Source organism: Ornithodoros turicata, chromosome 10 (genome assembly GCF_037126465.1).
Source record: "Ornithodoros turicata isolate Travis chromosome 10, ASM3712646v1, whole genome shotgun sequence".
NCBI lineage: Eukaryota > Metazoa > Arthropoda > Arachnida > Ixodida > Argasidae > Ornithodoros > Ornithodoros turicata.
In genome coordinates, this window is record NC_088210.1 from 29,214,175 (window position 1) to 29,233,619 (window position 19,445).

A 19,445-nucleotide genomic window follows, 5' to 3' on the forward strand; every position below is an offset into this window, starting at 1 on the left:
AGCAACGAGCTCCTGCTAAGTCGGAAATGCGGATAAATGTCCACCCGATTACTCAACTCTCTGTTATCTTGGTGTACTTCCAAACGTCTACGCTTGAACTACATGCGAATGGAAGAGGGGAAATATGCACATTATCCAGCGTCTGGTATGTGTCGCCGCCTGACGAGAAACAGACGAACCGCGCCGCTGAAGATCGATTGGCCACATACTCGCATCCTTTTTTTTTTTTTTTTTTTCACCTTTGTCTTTGCGCGATCGTCTATCACTGACGCCTTGTATTAGCGGCGTGAGAACTAATTGCTCTCGACGAATACAAAGTATCCAGTCCTCGTGGTCGCATAAACTTATTGGTGCTGGCTAATGATTTTTGTGGTACGAAAAAAGTATGGATTACTGATTAACAGATTATGTTGAGACGTTGAGAGCAGAGGAGAGAGCTGGTACGGGAAGCGTAGTTCGCAGTGCTCACGGAAGAGGGCGGGAGCTGTCAGCATGCGCGCAAGCGTCGTCTGCTTGCTGAGCGTATTCTGTTCTACCGAACAGGTACTGATGCTCTGTGGGAAGATGGGGTCGTATTGCTGACGTATTTCAACGGATTCGATGGTGAGCTTAGAGCGGTGCGCCCCTGTTGAGCAGTTCACGGGCGACTGCAGGGGAACCATTGGGCGCTAAGCCGAGGAGGACTCTTGAAAGTGTGGAATGAAAATCAAAATACAACGTGCTTGTCACAAGCAGTTCCTGCATGATTTTTGCTGTTGTGACAATTCGTACTACATCGTTTGCTTCAGCAGTGTATGGTTTCAACGAATCAACTACTTCCAGGCAACTACACCGGTATTTGTTGAAGAATATACCGTCGTTTCGCACGTTGTGATTTGGTGGGCTCCTATGCGGTGGCGTCATTTCGACCTAATTTTTTCGACCTAGCTAATCATAGAGGGTTTTCGTAGTAATAGAGAGCTTTAGTACACCGTACGCTACTCGCCCTTACGTACGCAAAAGCGATAGCGTACGAAGTACTAAAACTCTCTAATTTCGACCTAACATTTCGGCCTCATTTCGAGCACTGGGCTGAGATTGTGAGGGATATATTATTTCTATCAGAACGCGGGTAGAAGCATTTTGGAAGGTTCGCAGATGTCTGAACAACACGATTACTAGGGCTATTGGTTGTGTCGTACGGTCCTCATCCAAAAGCACTTCGTACCAGTTTTAGATGGAAATAATGATGTCACGCGCTTCGCCTATAATGTTTAAAGGAAAAGTACATAACTTCATGGTCAATCCATTACACGTTATTTTTGCGGCGATGCTGCCGTGCGCAAAATAGAAACAATAAATGTACCGCCTGCATTAATTCCAAACGATATAGTTCTCTCCCGGAATGTTTCGAAGGAAAATTGCCGCGGGGAAAACGAAGCATGGTGTCTACCTTTCTTTGCACGCGAGAATTCCAGCGCGGAAAGTATAGAAAACACGGAAGGAAAAGGAAATAAAGGTATACAGAAAAAAAAGATGCGGCGAAATAGCCACGAAGTTCCAAGATTAGCCTATATATTCAGAACTCGCTGGAATTCATCCAGCCCCATCGCATTCGGCATTGGAGGGCTTCTAATACGCGCTGGGCGGAAATCTGATTACGGGTTCCGTCCACGCGGTGTTCGTGTTCTTGGTTCCAAATTCATGGAAATTAGAAGGAAATCGTGTTAGGAACAGGAAACTCTCCTCCCTAATATATTTTGCTTCATCTCAAAACTTCGTTGACTCAGTTATGTATAGAGCCTGGTCGTTTGTAACATTGATTTTCACTACGCAGAGAGAGAGAGAGAGAGAGAGAGAGAGAAATATATGAAGGAGATGTTGGCGTACCTTCTGTTAATCGAAATGAGGGCAGCGTCGGTTTGTTTGCGTTAAAGGAAATGGTGACGTGTTTTCCGGTGCATGCGTTGTAACGATTCTGACGGCTATCAAGAAAGATGTATGAACAGTTTGTATAATCTAATTGAAAGGCAGCGCGGTGAATCACTTTGTCTGTTTTTAAGCTACAGGGGTTAGCTAAGCTTGTGTTACCTGCACTTAAGTAGCCCGAGTGATTCACATGGAAACCAGTTTCGTGTCTACATGCCTTTTATGTGCCCGTTTCTTCGCTGCAAATCAAGGCTATATCGCGGACTTGGAAGCCGCATTCATCCGCTGACCGCATTGCAACCATATTATGTGTGCGCTTTATCGCAACCACGACCTACTAGATTATAGCGACCATGTCATAATCGACAAACCCAATCCGGAGCCGGTCCGCACCATCCGCTAGGGGCGCTGCCCATCGGCCCGCGAGATCTGCATCATGATTGGACGAGTGAAATTTGAATTTTGAACGCGCAGAAGCGGACGCACGATTTCCGTAGCAGACGACAGCAACAGTTCCTATAAAAACGCGTAGAATGACGATGATAATCAACTTTCGAAGGAGGCACCTCTCGTGGGACATCCACCGCTTGCACAAAGATACTAAGGTAAGCTAAAGTACGGAGTACTGTAGAAGTTGAGGAAGCAATAACCGGGCCAATGAGTAGCGCCACTACTAGCTTCCAGATGCGACGCTGGAAAGGGGCCCGTATGACATGGTCGCTATAATCTCGTAGGTCGTGATCGCAACACCACGCCAAGGTGATTTCTGTGCATTCTGCGTTGTGTAATCTTCGCTTCTTTATCTATTTTCTGGGTAACATTCCACGCAAAGTCATATGTGCAACAGAACATGCGTTAAATCATGAGGTTTATGCGTGTTCTATCGCATATCATATTTGATAGAAAGCAGACGACACTATAACGGTACACCTTTCGGAGCTGTCGTCTGCTTCGTAGTCTGCTGCGTTCTGATAAAGTGCGGCTGCCGAGTATGCGAATACAGGTAAACTAAAACTCGTGGAAAACCACACAGTGATTTTTAACACCCATTTTTTTATTCCGCGTGCGCAACCGAACGGTATGATCATGCCCAGTTCCCACTTGGTGGCGTCCGACGCGACGTCACGGCGCGAATGGTGACGTCGAGGGACATCGGGAGAGCACGTTTCTCGTATTCTCACTACAGAGAGGTTGCCGCTATGTCTCGCGGTTGACGAGACTCTTCGGGATATTTCTTCGGTTCGCTCTCCTCTTAGCGTGTTTTTAGTGTGTCTTGTGCGTGCTTATTTCCTCCCATTTCGATGCTTCTGCAGCTCATCACGTTCAACTTAAAAGCAAGCACAAGCGTCAGGGAACCGAGGTAATGCGAAAAGAAAAAAAAAAGAAAAAAGCCGCGACAACGGCGAATGCCAGCAGACTAAAAAAAGAGAAGGCGTGATTTTGACGTGCCACCTCATTGGCGAAGAGAACATCGGTCTCGCGAGCTCTCGCGAACGCGACGAGACAGGGAGGTACCCGGGTTCGAATCCTTTTGCCGGCTGAGCTGTCTGGGGCTTCTCCTGCGTTCTCCTCAGACGCTGTCAGACATATGTCGGCACAGTTCCCTTAGAAGTCGGCCCAGGACGCACATTGCCCTCAGAGCGTTAGTCGTGACGTTGCCTACCTCCGTGAGGCTGACGACGGTGAGCTCTTTAATACGAGCACCACCACCGCCACCATCTCACGAACGCCGCAAAACGTCGTGGAGAAAGTTCGGCACGGCGAACTTTTTGGCTTGGCGTCTCTCCTCTCAGAACGCAGGATATGCCCGTCCACTTCCGCCGCCTGCAAGCGACGTCGCGTCTGGCGCCATCAAGTGGGAACTTCGCACAACAGTGATGAACGCGATGCACGTAAAAGCGCCGGAGCACTGACGAGGGCAGACAGATGTTGGCACGAGACGAGCGCTAACTTCCAACAGTTTTATTCTGGAACGACACACAAGTGCTCTTACGTTCGTGATGGAAAACCTACACTCTAAGAACAAAAGGAGTACTTTTACCCCTTTTGGGGACTAAATGCATTGCCACAAAAAAATAGTCCCTTTCGGGAGTAAATGCACGGGAGTAAATGAGTGTTACAGAGTGGAGACTGCATTTCAGGCGCTGTTGTAAGAGTCCCAAGTACATAATTCGTGTGCATGCATGAAAATACTTTGAAGCAAACCGTCAACCGTGATATATCGAGTGATATAAAATCTTGCGCCATACATAGTGCACAATTTGCGAAGAAAGATGCGCTAACTGTTTCTTACTCTGTGTGGCTGGAAAATTGCTACGTTGGCTGAGTTATACAGCCTTATGCCTTTCAAATTGACCAAGGGCACATATTTACGTAGACTGTTGCATTCAGGAGATCATTCGCGAAGTTCAGTGACAATTTGCAGTCCTGGGGAGTAAATGCCAGGACTAAATGTCGGGTTAGGGGACTAAAATGGGGAGTAATTGGGCAGACTAGGGGAGTAGAAGCTGCGATTACTCCCTGTTTTACTCCTTTTTTTTCTTAGAGTTTACAAGCTCAAAGATTTGCTCTTCTGTATAGTAACAGTGTCCAGGACGATTTTTGCAAAGCACCCATCTGAAACAAGGTTTTACACGGAAGACACACCACTGAAATTTTGTTTTCCGTGGGATATGCCCTTTTTCTAATGCCCTTTTTCGTTTTGGGTGAAGTGTCTCTTCGCACACCCAATGCGTGTGCCGTAGGACAAGACGTTTACAATCGAAATGAGTTAGAGAATTAGAATTAGTAAAGAAAATTAGTGAAGAAAAATAGAACAAAAGAGAGAAGCCGCACTCGCGCGAATGCGCACCCGTCAAAGCGTGATACATGCAATCACTTTGTTCAAGCATTTCTCTCACTTGAAGGTTTCCACCAATCAGATCTCGCCTTTCCTCTCTGTATCAGTTCCCTTCTTCGCGACCTCCTTTAATATTAAAGTTCAAACGCGTGTAATTAATATAAGGAGGGACCTTTCAAATTAAGAAGAGATTCAGCAGGCAGTGAAGTGTAGTGAATAATTAAGTGAGAGCAGCGCACGTGGGAAGCAGAAACAGGGGCAAGAAAATCTGGCACTAAGAAGATAAAGCGCCCATGTCTCCTTCATATATTGCAGCTCCGTCAGGGATGCTAACTCCCGAACACACGGGGCAGCTTAACACTGGGCGCTTCACTGCGCCCTTGTTTTTCATATGAGGCCCAATTTGCGAGGTAGACTGATGCTTCTTTTACTCTTGACGGGGGTCCGAGATGCTTGACGATAATGACTGTGTGAGATGGCGGAGAATAAATGGATGGGAGAATGGGGGGGGGGGGGGGAAGGGACATTGGCGACGGGCGCGTTCGTGTTGACCGTGCTTAATTAGTTCTCTGGTATTTGCACGACGCGGTCGCTTTTGTTGATGATGTCCCGCTCGTGAGACATCTCTTTCAAAACGGATTTGTTAGATTTTTCATGTTGTCAGGTACTCGTGTGTTGGTTCAATTTCTGGTGAGTATAAATACGCGGAGCGCCGTCGTGATGTCAAAGTGCGCCTGGGGCACTATAAACCTAAAGCCCTAAACCTTTTTCCTGGGTTTTTCCTCTGATGTTTTTAGACATATGGCGGCACAGTTCCCTAATAGAAGTCGGCCCAGGACGCACATTTCCCCAGGGCGTCAGTCGTGACGTTGTCCACCTCTCTGAGGCCGACGACCATCGCCATCCACCACCACCACCACCACCACCACGTAGGAAACTCTACGTTTTTTTCTTGGAGTGTACAAACGTGATAAAGAAACAACTCCGTCGCGCTGTTTTTATCTGGTCCCAGACGACAAGAAGTTCTGTCCGACACTTATTTATTACCAACATCACCCCACATCTCACTGTTAGCACGCTGTTGACCCGCGTGGCTTACCGGCGACATAATAGGACGGTATTGGTGCAGTATACCCCCAATCCACACGCGCGTGCGTGCGCACCATGCCAAGCGCTTACTCGGCTTTTTCTACCCTTCATGACGAACGGCGTAACACGCAGGGATTGGGGAGACAACGCAGCAACACGGTCCGGGCTAGACAAAGGAGGGCCATTTGTCTGCCTTTTCTGCAGACATTGGAGATGGATACGGAGCAGGGAAGAAGTATAGATGCAACATCTTTTCATGTCTTGCTTGTGCGGGGGGGTGATTGCTGTTGTGTACAGGTTTGCTGACGGCTAACGTCTTTTATCGTAGATAGGGTCGTAAACAGAGTAGATACCAAGGTACGGGTCATCATCTTTTGTGTCGTGGGGATTCCGAATGATGTCTGTTAGTGTTCACCGTGTAGTTGTCGTGTGATATCGGATACCGAGGAGGGAGCTAAGGTGTATAGAGGTTGCGTAGTAATTGGACGGAGACTACAGATATGTATTAAAACGGCAACGTAGACGGAAACTTGCGATGTTGTCGCAGTACGTACAACAACGACAAATAGATGATCGCGATGACATGGAGTCATCGCTGGGGAGTAGTACCCAACCACGTAACATGTGACACATTAGGTGAGTGTCATCCCAAGCGGCACAAAATCTTGGCCCAATATCAATTTCACTATTTATTTTCCTTTCGGTTGGAAGGGGAAGCAAAAAGCGGAGAAGGCTTGACTGAGGCTCCCATCGGCTGAACATTGGCAACACCAGTATTGCCTATATATAGCCAATATTGGGCCAATATAATTTGCTGCTTCGGATGAGGATTAAGTAAAATTAGTTAATTAGTACACTTGGACTCTCCATGCACTCTTATTGAATGGAGCGCTTTTATTAAGGAAGGCTTCCGGGTACACAAACGGTGTACCTAGGACATGTGTTAATGCACATAATGTATACGTGTCAATGTACATGCGATACTTGCTTGCGATATGTGTTAATGCGACAGGGGGATTTTACAAATGCATTCAAGCACCACACTAGAACTGCACAGAATTATTGTTGCAGCTGTCCGGTAACTACACACGACAGTAAAAAATAATTCGTTATTTTAAGAAGCGGATGACCGAAAGAGTAGAGCTTGTCAGTGCTGATAGCTACCGAAGAAAGCAATTGTTCGCAATATTTTTTAGGAAGTTCCGGTACTAGCGTCCGCGTACCGCTACCTGTCTTCTGAAGGGGCTCCTGACCATCTTATGCCGCGCACTTCTCTGGTGTCTAGAAGCTTAATTTTCGGCAATCCCATATCTGTAAATAATGCGGAATGAGATAAATTTGAATCCCGTTCTCTTTGTATGTCGAGGATGAGGACCATGGAGTGGTCTATCGCCTTAATCTCATTTTCCAAACTTCTTATCATGAGCACTGCTTATCCGCCGGCATTCGCCGAATTTCCCCGCGGCATCCCTTCTAGCCCTATCGCTTTATGCAAAGCTTTTCTTCGAGTCCTTTGTAAATAAGCGCTAAGTAACGCTAACGACCAACATTAGGAGCGCAATTTGGCTGATGGGGCCCTGCATTATCGAACACAATGGACGCCCGTGTTAGGCTCCGTTTTCAGACACTCCGAGAAGTTTCGCGGCCATTGTGTCCCCTTTTACGCTTTCTTGCCGCTTTTGTACTCGTACGCTCTAGGTCACGGATGTTGCCAGGCTTAGGTAGAATTATGAATATCATACGTACGTAAGGGAAAGCATCGCTTACCCTGGTTATGGGCTCCGCTCAGTGGTCGGAAACCGTGGGACGGAGAATAGGGTAATGTTCTTGCGTGTACGAGTAACAATGTGTGTTGATCATAGAAGTGACTTACGAACTAAAAGATCTCGGATGAAGTCCTTCGCGGTACTTAGCAATGCAGACATGGCTAGTTGGTTCAGCGTGCGCCACCCTTTCCAGTCCTTCCCCTCTTCCTTTACCCCTCACCCTTTTCCCATTTACCCTTTCCAGTCCAGTCCCGGAATAAGAGTGGCCCAGTCTCACGACGTTGTCACGCTCTACCTCCGTTCATGTTTTACAGCGATTGCTTTATAGGGTGCCGTGTGTGTCCGTCCGTCCGTAACATTTCTGGAGAGAAAATAGGAGGAAGAAGTTAATATGGCCCCGAAACAAGTGCGGACGCCCGAGGATCAGGATGGGAACAAAGCGCAGTGCCCGAAGATGGCGCCCATTTTTCCTATCATTATTACGTCACTTATCCTAGTCGTGACGTAAGAATGATGGTGACATACACGGAATATTACTTTTAAGGGGAACGCTGATGGTCATTACGGGACAAACGTGATTACCACGTTGAACGCCCTGGTCGAAAATTTGACGCATGATTTGACTGACGCAGCCCTGTCGAAATCCCTCTTGTCCTGCGCAGCTGCACCGCGTTTTCTCCGAATCCCTGTTTATGCGTCCCTGAAAGCTACCTTTCCCAATTCATCCAGAGAGGAACCTTTGTTTGTCTTGGCCGCGGTTGCCCGCAAAGCCCGTCACTGCTCGTGTAAAGGCGTGTTTTCCTGATGGCATCAAAGCTGTGCAGGCAAAGCACGCTTTACAGGTACCGCTCGTCGTAGTGGTGTTGGGATTTTGTCGAGTTGGAGCGGCACAAAGCCGCGCTGGAACCTACACAGGCACGTCGTAAGCCGCAATCCTGGTTTAGGACGAAAGACGACAGAAAAAGGGGGCGCGCTGAAACGCAGGACATAAACGTCGTTGACCCACCACGTTTAATGATACGAGGACAATGAGAGGCTGCATAAACGATTTTTATTGCACCCCGTAAAAGCGTTGGCTTCCTCAAATGTTTGTTTCTGGCAGGGTCTTGCCTTGGAAGGAGGAAGCGTGGAATATGCACAGGGCAAACTGCGTGTTTGTCTCGCAAATACGTTGATTTTATGTGATGTATTATATTATTACATGTTGATCTTATACTGTGATTTAAAAAAAAGCTAACTATTTCTTGTTTCGTTTTTTTCAGGCGGTGATCAACTCGACTATCACGCCCAACATGACATTCACGAAGACCTCTCAAAAATTCGGGCAGTGGTCTGACATTCGAGCCAACACTGTTTACGGGTTGGGCTTTGGCACGGAGCCGGATCTCAATAAGGTAAGCCTGATCTTCTTCTTTTTTTTTTTTTTTCGAAACATGTGCGGGGCATCTTTGCACAACGCTCTTGTTAGTGTATTTACTGCATCGATGGGAGACGCGTTCTTCGAAAGTGTCTTGGCACTATTGGACCTTATTTGCTCTTGTGCCATAAAGCACCAAAACGTTCGTTGAAGGTGGTTCAGGAGTGCAGTGGTACCTTCCTGCATATGACCAGGCGTGTTGCCAAGGTCGTGCGAACCTCACCGTCAACTGTGCCGGCCGAAATTTTTTCCGAGGTTGTCCGACGGGGTTTCCAGGCAGATACTGTCGCGTTTTCCTCCGAAGTCTGCTCAGGTCGCACACTATCACACTCTGTCACCCACTGCTTCCTGATATCCATCTGTTGTTCACAACATTCGCTTCACCACATAATCAAAGGGAACAAAAACGGTTTTTGTTCCCTTTGAACGCGTAACCGTGGTAGGTAGGTTTTTTAAAAAAAAAAACCTGCCTGCCACGATTATGCGTTCCTTGATCACGCATACTCCGAGTGGGATACACTCTAAGAAAAAAAGGGTATGAAAAGGTGGTACCTTCTATAGTTACCACCTAGGTCAACATAGCATCTGATAAAGGGGTATAATAGGGTGGTAAAAGCAATTATCATATATCCAAATTGCTACAAAAAGGCGTACGCCCCCTCGCTCTCCGAATAGGAAGCTGTAACCCTATCATTCGTAGGTAGCAGGTAGAACTTTGCAACCTTTTAGGCACAACATATGCGACAACTATTGCCTCCTAAAAGGTGTGACTGTTCCACCCTTTTTTCTAAGAGTGTATGATATCCACCGGGTCTTTTTAGTTTGTGTCCCGTCTTCGAGTAAGGCACGCATCGTGTCTTCTGAAATCTCTCGAGAAAAATGTTTGAACTATAAATTGTATCCCAGGAATGTATCGAGACAGGATTCGCATCAAATTGTGCGGTGAGGCGTGATAAAGGATAGGCTCCGTGCGGTGCCATCTTTTTCTGCCGATGCGGCTGCTGGAAACGAGGTTGCAGCATGCCATCCATGTGAGAGCGACCAGATGTTCCGGGGCCGGTCTCATATTTCAAAAGTGCGGCATCAGTACTGCCACGCAGCGGAGAAATACACTACCAGGCGTCTCCTCGTTCCTGCAGGGTGGCACGTGTTCTACAGGATATGTCCTCGGCACGCAAAGGTGTGATACATGTCGCACCTGGAACCCTTTTGAAGCTAACGCTTCTTCAACTTATGTGACTGGGACTGCCAAAATGGTATTTGGTGGGCTTTGGAGTGTTCTCAATATCGGCGACTTGCTCGGAAATTTTTTTTTCAGAAACCGCTTTTGCATGCCCCAGAGGTGACCAGCTGCACTCAGTGTAACGTTTTTAATACTTTATTATTATTTCAAAGTGCCTACAAACGGCGAAAGTCCACACAGTATAGTGCATATCCATCATGATAAGTTGAGGTTACAGAGAACCTCCCGCTTAAAATAATGAAAACATGGATAAAACAAGTCGATGTCATTAGAAAAAAACGTTAAAAGGCGATTGTATGAAGAGCTGTAGCTGACGAATAGCTATGTTATTTAGATAGTTAGCTAGATTCAGTTAGTCCGATTTTGTTGCCTAGTCATTTCGAAGCAAACTTGAAGGAAACTCTTTTGGGCCGTGGGAGACAATCTCGTATCCTGAAGGCATGTGATGCTGACTTTTTTATGTATGATTTTCATTGGGAATAAACCTCTCCCTGTTTGTAAACAAATGACGTCATAGTGTTCGACAGCGCCACCAATTTGGTAGAGTTGAACTAAGCTCGAAGCTCGGGGCGAACAAAGTCGCGCCCGAAAACCACGGATTTGAGGGGATTATTACGGTGGTCCCTGACAGGGACGCGACCCTCGGTCCTACTTTTCTTTCAATAGGAGGCAGCGAACAAGTGCCCATTCGTGGAACCCAGCCCTCCCCTTCCGATTTGTTTCGGTTTCAGTCTGGCTACCAACGTCATGATGACGTTTCTCGAGCAGAGGGCTATTAAAAGAGCAGATACAAGTGCAAATAGGCGGGTTTAGCAGACGGTAAGGATTCCGACAGTGGGTGGTGGTGGTGGGGGGGGATGGGAGTGGTTGGGGGGGGGTGGCAGCCGCCCCGGGCTAGTTTGGACAACAAAGCGGGAGTCAGGAGAATTTGGGAGAAGTGGCAGATGAGCTCTTTCTTCATTTACTTTCGTTTGTTTACAGAGCTTCGTGTTTATCCTGCCCCGGGCGGTAGCTGGCCCTGGGACGGCCTCGGCGTCTTAGTTGACGGCGAGATGTCTTATGCCTTTTACACACGGCCCTGTGCTCCGTGCAAGGGTGCGTAAGCATAATTCTGCGATGGCAGCACCACAACGGAAATATTCCTGATTCGCATTTCCCGAGACTAGCATATTCTCTCTCTCTCCGAAACACATCCGCCCCGTACGGGTTCAGACAAATTGGACGTGAAGTACGCATTTATTGCGGACGAATATGTGCAGCAATATTTCAGTCCCCAGACTTTCGCAGAAATGCACGACGTAAATAATAACAGCGTTTTTTTTAACTCTCTTTTTATAGTTCGAACATTTCTTGGCGTGATTTACCGCCCACACACACACGCTTCGCCAAAACAAATACCAGGCACTTCAAAAGAGAGAGAGAGAGAGAAAAACGATTAATGTCTACGGAAACGGGCAACGAAAGCGCAACGTATGTTGGTAACCCATATATTGCCTTTCGAATCTGAGCGCGCGCTGAGTGTGGCGATTACAGAAGCGCTTCTGCTCCCACGAATAGTATGAAAGCGCTTACCAAAATAAGAAATAATAATAATAATAATAATAAAAAACGCAGCTTGGTTTGAATCCATCTATCTCGGCAGCGGAGCGACACACCAAAAGTGTGGCCCCATGAAATACATGCCACTCCAAGTAGGGAAAGAGAAGCAAGCAGAAGACAGAAAAGTGAATGCGCGCGCATATACGAAAGAAACGTCGTCTGCTTTGCTCGGCGGTGGAAAAAAGATTGCGACATGCCGGGGTCACGCTTTGAATGACTCACGGATGAAGGATGGGTTTTATTCTTGTTGCGTGTAAGCGGATCACGGGTATAAGGAGGCAGTCCCGAGTTTTTTTCTTTCTTTTTTTTTTTTTTTTTTTTTTTGTGAGTCGGGTTATATGTGGAAGAAAAGGAGGAAAGGGAGACGGAGGAAGACAGAGAGGAGAAATGCATAAATGATGGATGGCGTTTTTATGGTTGCCCGGGAGTGCGGAGAAAAGGATAAGAGCAGATAGCATCTTTATATCTTTATGCTTTTCAGTGTTGTTGGCTATCCGGTGGAGAATGGTAGGACGGGGTTGGTTTCGTTTCGCGCGGGTTCAGCGAGGCAATAATGACGGTTTTTGGAAATTACGGGGTTGTTGGGCGCGGTGAAACGGTGTCGATGTCTAGATGCTAACGTAGCTTTCTTTTTTTCACGCGCTCACAAGTGAAAGGGACATACATAGTGACTTCGCGGCATGTCTTGTATGTCGGACCTGATCAATCCTGAAGGATGATTGTAGAGGGTTGTTAAATATGGTGCGCGGTGCATCGTGTTAATACGAATTCAGGATGTATTTTCGGTAGCATTTTTGTATACTTCTTTTTTTCTTTTTCTATCTGTGCTTGAAGAAATGGCGCTAAATCGGTGAAGAACCTGCCAATGTGCTTCAGTTCTATTTCCGTTCCCTTTTCTGGACTGAGTGTTCTAACAGTGCCCGGAGCAACAAAGTTTTTTTACGGCAAAAACGTATTTTTATCTTCCGGTGTTCACTGAATGATAAAATTGGATTAGAATACGTATTTCGAAATCACATGTAAAAGGAAGCAACGGCGGTCGCTGGCAGGAGCGCGGTTTGAGGGCAAAAAAAGAAAAAAAAAAAGAAAACGAATTTGCGAGACGCTCGAGATCCCTATTGAACTTACCGCCATTGAACTTCAATTTTGAAGAAACAAGCTTCAATACAATGGAAAAAGTTCCAGCGATTGAGGTGCTGTTTTTTTTTTTTCCTTTCTTTTTCTTTTTACCTATAGAGGTCTGAAATCTCGCTGCATACCGGCTTTTTGTTAGCACTGTTGCTGGGGGACAGGAGAAGAACGCAGTGAACACAAGGTGAACACAAGAACAATAAGACAAACGGTACAACAGAGGATTTTCTCATCGTTTTATTGGCGTATATATTCACACGCAAGAGCCCTCGCTATGGTGCCCATCCTGATTGAACATTGACAAGTTGCTTAAACTCATGGGTGCTGAACGTTTCAAGCTTTATTATTATTATATATATGTTATATGTTATGTATGTTATGTTATATATGTTATATATTATTAAATATATATATATATATATATATATATATATTATTTTCCCAGACCTTCGGGTTGTTTAAAATAAAAATAAATTATTATTTATTATCATTATTTTTATTATATTTTTAAATTAAATTTATATCTAAATTTTCTGTTAGCGCCGCGAAGCAACTGTGGCTAGCAGTGTGGAAGCAGACGTGGACAGATGGAGAGAGGACAGCAGGAAGGAGGGGGACAGGGGGGTTAGTATGCGTCCTGGACCGACTTCATGGGGAACTCCGCGGATATTCGTTTGGAAAACCTGCCGGAAAACCCAAGCAAAACCTCGGACAGCACAGCCTGGTCCGTCCGTCCGTAACACTTGTGGAAAGGGAAGAGAAGAAACGAGTGAGGGCGCCGGAAGATCCGGATCGGGAAGATCGGGATCGCAAGATGCTCGTCCGATAAAGCTTCCACTTTTAAACGCGCGTTTGGCAGAACGCTCAAAGATGCAGCGAATTATCCTGTTTAATCGTCTCTATCTACTTCAATCCCTCTGAAGCGAAATGACAAAGTTAGGAACAATTATAAATTATGAAAATATTAATTATAAACATTCATAAATGCGTGGACAGAAACACGCACTACGCATGCGTGCAGCTTCAACACTCAACGCATGACTCCCACCCACAAAGCCGTCTCAGTTCTCATTGGGCCGAACTCCACGCGCACTCAAACACCGCTCGCGCTAAATAATCTTTTCCCAAAGTCTTTCTTTAGTTGGATCTTCCAGAATCACTTCATTCCCTGTCTTTCCGACTGTCTTTCCATCTCTGCCCCCGAGGAAGATGTTCTCGCTTTCCTCCTATATATATATATATATCGAGTGAATCGGAGAATCGAAAGTACTGCTCCCAATTCTACTCCCTCCTTAGATTATCGGTGGCAGCGAAGCGAGTTAGACTTATCGTTATTTACGCTACCCCTGAGATACCGGGTCCGGCTTGGAAATTGGCAAGTGTTCGGTTATAGGACGGCGCTTCGCACCCTGCCAGGCGTACGGAGGATGGGATATCCGGCCGGGGCGTGGAGTCGTTCATCGGATGGCTCCGCTCCGAAACTTGTCTCGCTGTGGTCTGATGATTGGATTTATCGTCCCCCGTCTAATTTCGTGATGTGTAATGCCCTGGCGAACGAAAATGTTGGAAGCGTTATTCGAATAAAGATGAAGCCTTCGTATAACGAGATCGTATAAAGTTTTCGAGGCGTTGAACTATTGTCAAATGAATTGTGCCATTTCTTCCAGGGTTATATGCCAAATAAATGTGTCTTACACATTGGGGGTCAAGAATTTGTTGTCCATTGAGACTTGTTTGGAGATAAGTCTTTTTCAAATAAAATGCTTCGTATTTCGTAAAACGAAAATCGGCACAGCGAATACCGAAAACTCGCGCAGCTTCTCTGACACAACGGCAGGCGCCTTCGCCAGTGAGGCAGCGCGGGAGAGGTCACGTGGTTACGCGAGTACCAATGGGAATGGTCGTAGCTGTAGCGGCAACGCGTGCATGACGGAGTAAACCGAATCTCATGAAATCGTCGCAATCCATTTAACTCCTGGAGGATGATTGATGTCAGCACGTACCACTAATCTTTATCACGTTTCTTCGGACAAACAACTGTGCCTTCTGTACTGTGTTGGTATTTGTCTCCTCACATGCACAGTCACGTACTTACTGCAAGCGACGGAGTTAATGTAGACGTTATAAAAACGCACGTTTGGCCATTCCGAATAATTTCTGTGCTACGACCAGTCTCTGATAATGAAAAAAAAATAAAATTAAAATAAAAAAAAATGGCTAGGAAGCAAGCGAGCTGGTGAAGATGATATTTCTTGTATGCGAAGTAAAATTTTCAGCGGTGTTTGAGACTTCGTGTTGTCTCTGTCCCTTCGTGTTCCCTAGTCTCGTGGTTTTACATTATGCAGTCTCTGATACCACCCGCATTCCATCTCATTATTCCTACACCTCCGTCTCCTCGCAAAAAAAAGTGAAGGAAAAAGCTGTATGATAGTAAGTGTAATCTCAGCTGGAAAATCTAGCAGTAGTTACCGAACGATCAGATCTCCATCTTCCAAGTCTCCCAGCAGCAGCAGCAGCAGCTCTATACTAAGACCCCTCAGTTCCTGATGCAGCTCGGATTCCGTTCCAAACGATCTCCTACAGCTGTTTGAGAAAGGGGTTGCTTTGTTTTACTTTCAAAGCAAAGGGAATGCTGCCAGCGCGTCGGGGCAGACCACTAATTGAGCAGGAAGGAAGACCCATTTTCTTATTCTACTGTCTTTTCTTTTCTTTCTTTTTATCTTCTCCTCAGAATGGACAAAAAAAAATGTGACGGAGAATTCGTGGACGTTTGGCACTGGCGGGTCCTGTTCGCAGATATTGACGACTTAAATCTAAAGTTCCTTTTCGAGGAAATGCTTCGAATTGAAAAAGGCCGTTTTCTCTCCGTGTCCTCTCTATAGGATAAAGGACAGTTTGGTCCTTACGTAGAAAGATAGAGGCGGGCAGAACGATCGTGGTTTTGGGTGGGTTGCTCTAATGTAGCACTTACACTTTCGTGCATTTTCTTTTTGCTGGAAGAAGATGGAGAAAATGTGGCGGAAACGAAAGCAGCGTGAAGCGGGATGGTCATAGAGACAATGAGGTTGTCATTAGATAAAGGGTAGGAAACATTTGCAGGTTGATGCGTTATTGGATTCTTCGAGTGAATTTGTTTTCCTATTGTTTGTTTTGATTGATTGATTTGTTTGCTTTGTAACCTACAAACTACTGCACACCCAGCTCTAGTCGACAGCCTACTACTTGTAGGCTGCCAGTACCACATTACACATGACGTGTGATGCGTCGCGCTTTCTTTTGGCACAGGCCTAGCTGGCACGACGAACTAATTTTCGAGGGCTTACAGCAATGTAGTATTTGAACCTTGTTGCGCAAAAGAATTTCGAACGGAAGGCTCGTTTGTTTGGCCTGCTTAAGTTTAAAAACCATATCCTTGTGTAAAATTGTATACATAGATCTAAGTCGCATTCATACACATATTGCTTAGGACTTCTATTTGGAAGAAATACATACTCAATTCATGACCTTCTGCAGAACATTATTCACTAGACCAGTTTGTTTTCGTCGATATCTGAAAACAAATTCAAAGGTAATGGTGTCACCGTGCTTTAAACTGCGCCTTTGTCCACTTTCAATGTCCTAATTATTTACTGTGAATAGATAAGAATAAGAAGAATACCGAGCAAAGACTGGTGGATAACATTGAAAATGCGAGAAGAATGTCATGTCATGTCGAGGATCTCATTGCAAAGGTATGAAACCGACAACCTTTGAGACGGAGAGCGGGCAGACCCTCCTATCACAAAGCAGAGCCATGCTTGTAAGCTTGTAGCCGCCCTACAAAGGAACACAAGAGCATACTGCAATAGAAATTGACACCTTATAACTTCCTAGGCACTTCATTACTCAAACTTAAGCAGAGTTTCTATGTTGTACGCCACCTTAACAATGTTTTAATTAATTAACGTTTCGTGAAACATTAATCTCACTGCACTTTTGATTGTTTACTATTGAGCTGCTCCAAAACTACTTTTTGCTGCTCCGAACAGGCATTTTGCTTCTCCGATTGCTACTACAAAACTGCAAAGTCCAATCACACCCCTGCAATTTCATACTTGACTCCTAAGACAGTATCAGAACCCATTCCTCATCCCCTGATTCCCTAGAAAGCGATTGTACTGTAGACATGCTACGCAGATTATTACCTTGTTCCTTTTTTTTTTCCCATACGCCTTTGAAATTCTAGCATGAATTGCGCAACTGCCAGTAAAGCAATAACGCTGAACAGCAGCCGTGAATTTCAAACTAGGGTGCTCATGCATAAGCTTTACATAATTTTTGTATGCCCCCAAAGGTGGGAGATTTCTTGCAGACGACGGCGGCAGCTAGAGCAGACGACAAATCTGTCTTCTGCTTCGGAATGTCGTCTGCTACTGGTGAGAGGTACAAGTAGCTGGATAAGGCTTCTGGGGTGGACTCCGAGGAAAGTACGTCAGAACGAATCTCCGTTCAGTTGTACGAGTGGCCACATGTAGCTATTTTGGATCGAGTATACGGCATCGAGATTGCTTCGTGTCACTCGAAAGAAGCTATGTGCTCAGGGAAGTTTTTACAGTCAATGTTTATCGTGGGTGATACAGACATAAAACAAACAATAAAAGTGTGTTTTTTTTATTCCGTGTTAACGCTGCGAAGCAACTGTGGCTATGAGCGGCGTACAGATGTGGACAGATGGAGAGAGGACAGCGGGAAGGATTGGGGGCAGGGGGTTTAGTGTGCGTCCTAGGCCGACTTCAGGGGGAATCGTGCCGACATTCGTCTGGAAAGTCTTCGGAAAACCCAGGGGTAACCTCAGACAGCACTGAGCCGGTGGTAGGATTCGAACCCACTACCTCCCAGTCTTCAGCACGACATTGGCTACCACGAACGGGCGGGGCGCATACAAAAGTACGCATACTCGGTTGCCGATTTCATGCTAGTTTCGATGGTGATTCGGTTATCTCGCTGCACGCCGCTAGCGCCACGTAGGGGGGAAAAATAATTAATTAAAGTTAACTAAAAATAACTAATAACTAACCAAATAACTGATGTGTTCCGGATCAAATACCAATAAATAAATAAATAAAGCACTGAATATTTATGAGAACCATACAGCCATTGTAGTCTCAAAACGAAGTGGAACGTTCCACGTTGACGTCGTCATTCCACGAGTTCCAGTGTCGCGCAACAGGCGTTGTGTAAATACGTTCTTCGGCGGAAATTCATCGTTGGAAATACTGCTCGCGACAATGGCGACCCGACATTCCAATCTTTTTCTCCATTATGTGCAGTAACGATCTGCCTAGAGATAGCGTATAAAGTTACAGAGCGCATACGGTGTGTATATCATACATGCGCGTGGAACTTTCCGTCTTTTCTTGTAGTTTCCGAGCACTCTCACATTTCCAATTACATCGCAGCCGTACGGAACGAGGTGGTACGATGGACGAAAAAGAAGTATTTTGATCCTGTATTCCATCTCGGTTGCCGATTTCGTGCTAGTTTCCATGGTGATTCGGTTGTCTCGCTGCACGCCGCTAGCGCCGCGTAGGGGAAAAAAAATAACTAATTGGGACGAATGCGTTCCGGATAATTTAAACCGCCGCGTACAGCCTTACCGCTTTAAAAATGAACGCTATACACGCTGCAAGGATGCTGTTACTCCCGTGGCTCGAGGGAACCTTTAGAATAAGTTAAAACTCGAGCCAACTGCGTCCGAAAGAGGATCCAGAGGATCAGGACCAAGTGGAGCGCCCGCTTCGCCATGAAATTAGCACACATGGAACGTCCTCCCTAATGAAATGTTGCGCAGCTACAGCACGGGTGAATTATATTCGGTAAGCAAGGGGTTGGGGAGGGGGGGGGTCGCGTTATGAGGCAGCAATTAGTGCTGGGTAGAGTGTGTTACAATCATGGAATCGGGGAATATGTATGCGTGATTCAACGAGGTGCGTTCAGGAGGGACTCTGAAGCATGTCCCAGAGTTTCAACAAAAAAAAAAAAAATTTTTTTGGCTCTACGTGACGCGAAAGCGAGAGAGGATTAATTTGTATTTTAGAGAATTGTGACGTCATGTTACGCGCCGACGGAGCGCCCGGTTCTCATCTGGCAACGTTGTTGCCCTTCGCGTCTTCCGGGGGGCTCACACTTTTTGCACTCCGTTAGCGGAGCCCCACGTGACATACCATCCGACCGCTCCGACCTTGGAAAAAACACAAAGGAGGGAGTTAAGACATCTCTCCCATTTTCCCCTTCTTTCGATCAGCGTCACATAGACTTCTCCACCACGTGACCCTCCCCAGACGCCAGCGGAGCGCGTCGTTGATGGGAGACGAGTGCCCTCTTCAGAACATGACATCATTGCAATTTGTGGGCTTACGATTACGTCACTCGTTGCGTCATCGAAACTTGTGGAGGCTCCGCGGATCTTCTAAA

The 19,445-nt window shown here is 46.1% G+C and overlaps 1 protein-coding gene across 2 annotated transcripts in view; it reads left to right on the forward strand.

Annotated features, from left to right (window-relative positions):
• LOC135369801 (homer protein homolog 2-like) overlaps positions 1-19,445 on the forward strand; it is a 130,196-nt gene that overhangs the window by 53,975 nt on the left and 56,776 nt on the right. For both annotated transcript variants that reach the window (XM_064603333.1, XM_064603332.1), the window contains exon 3: positions 8,865-8,996. In XM_064603333.1, the coding sequence (XP_064459403.1) occupies positions 8,865-8,996 (132 nt within the window). The remainder of the gene's footprint in view (positions 1-8,864; positions 8,997-19,445) is intronic.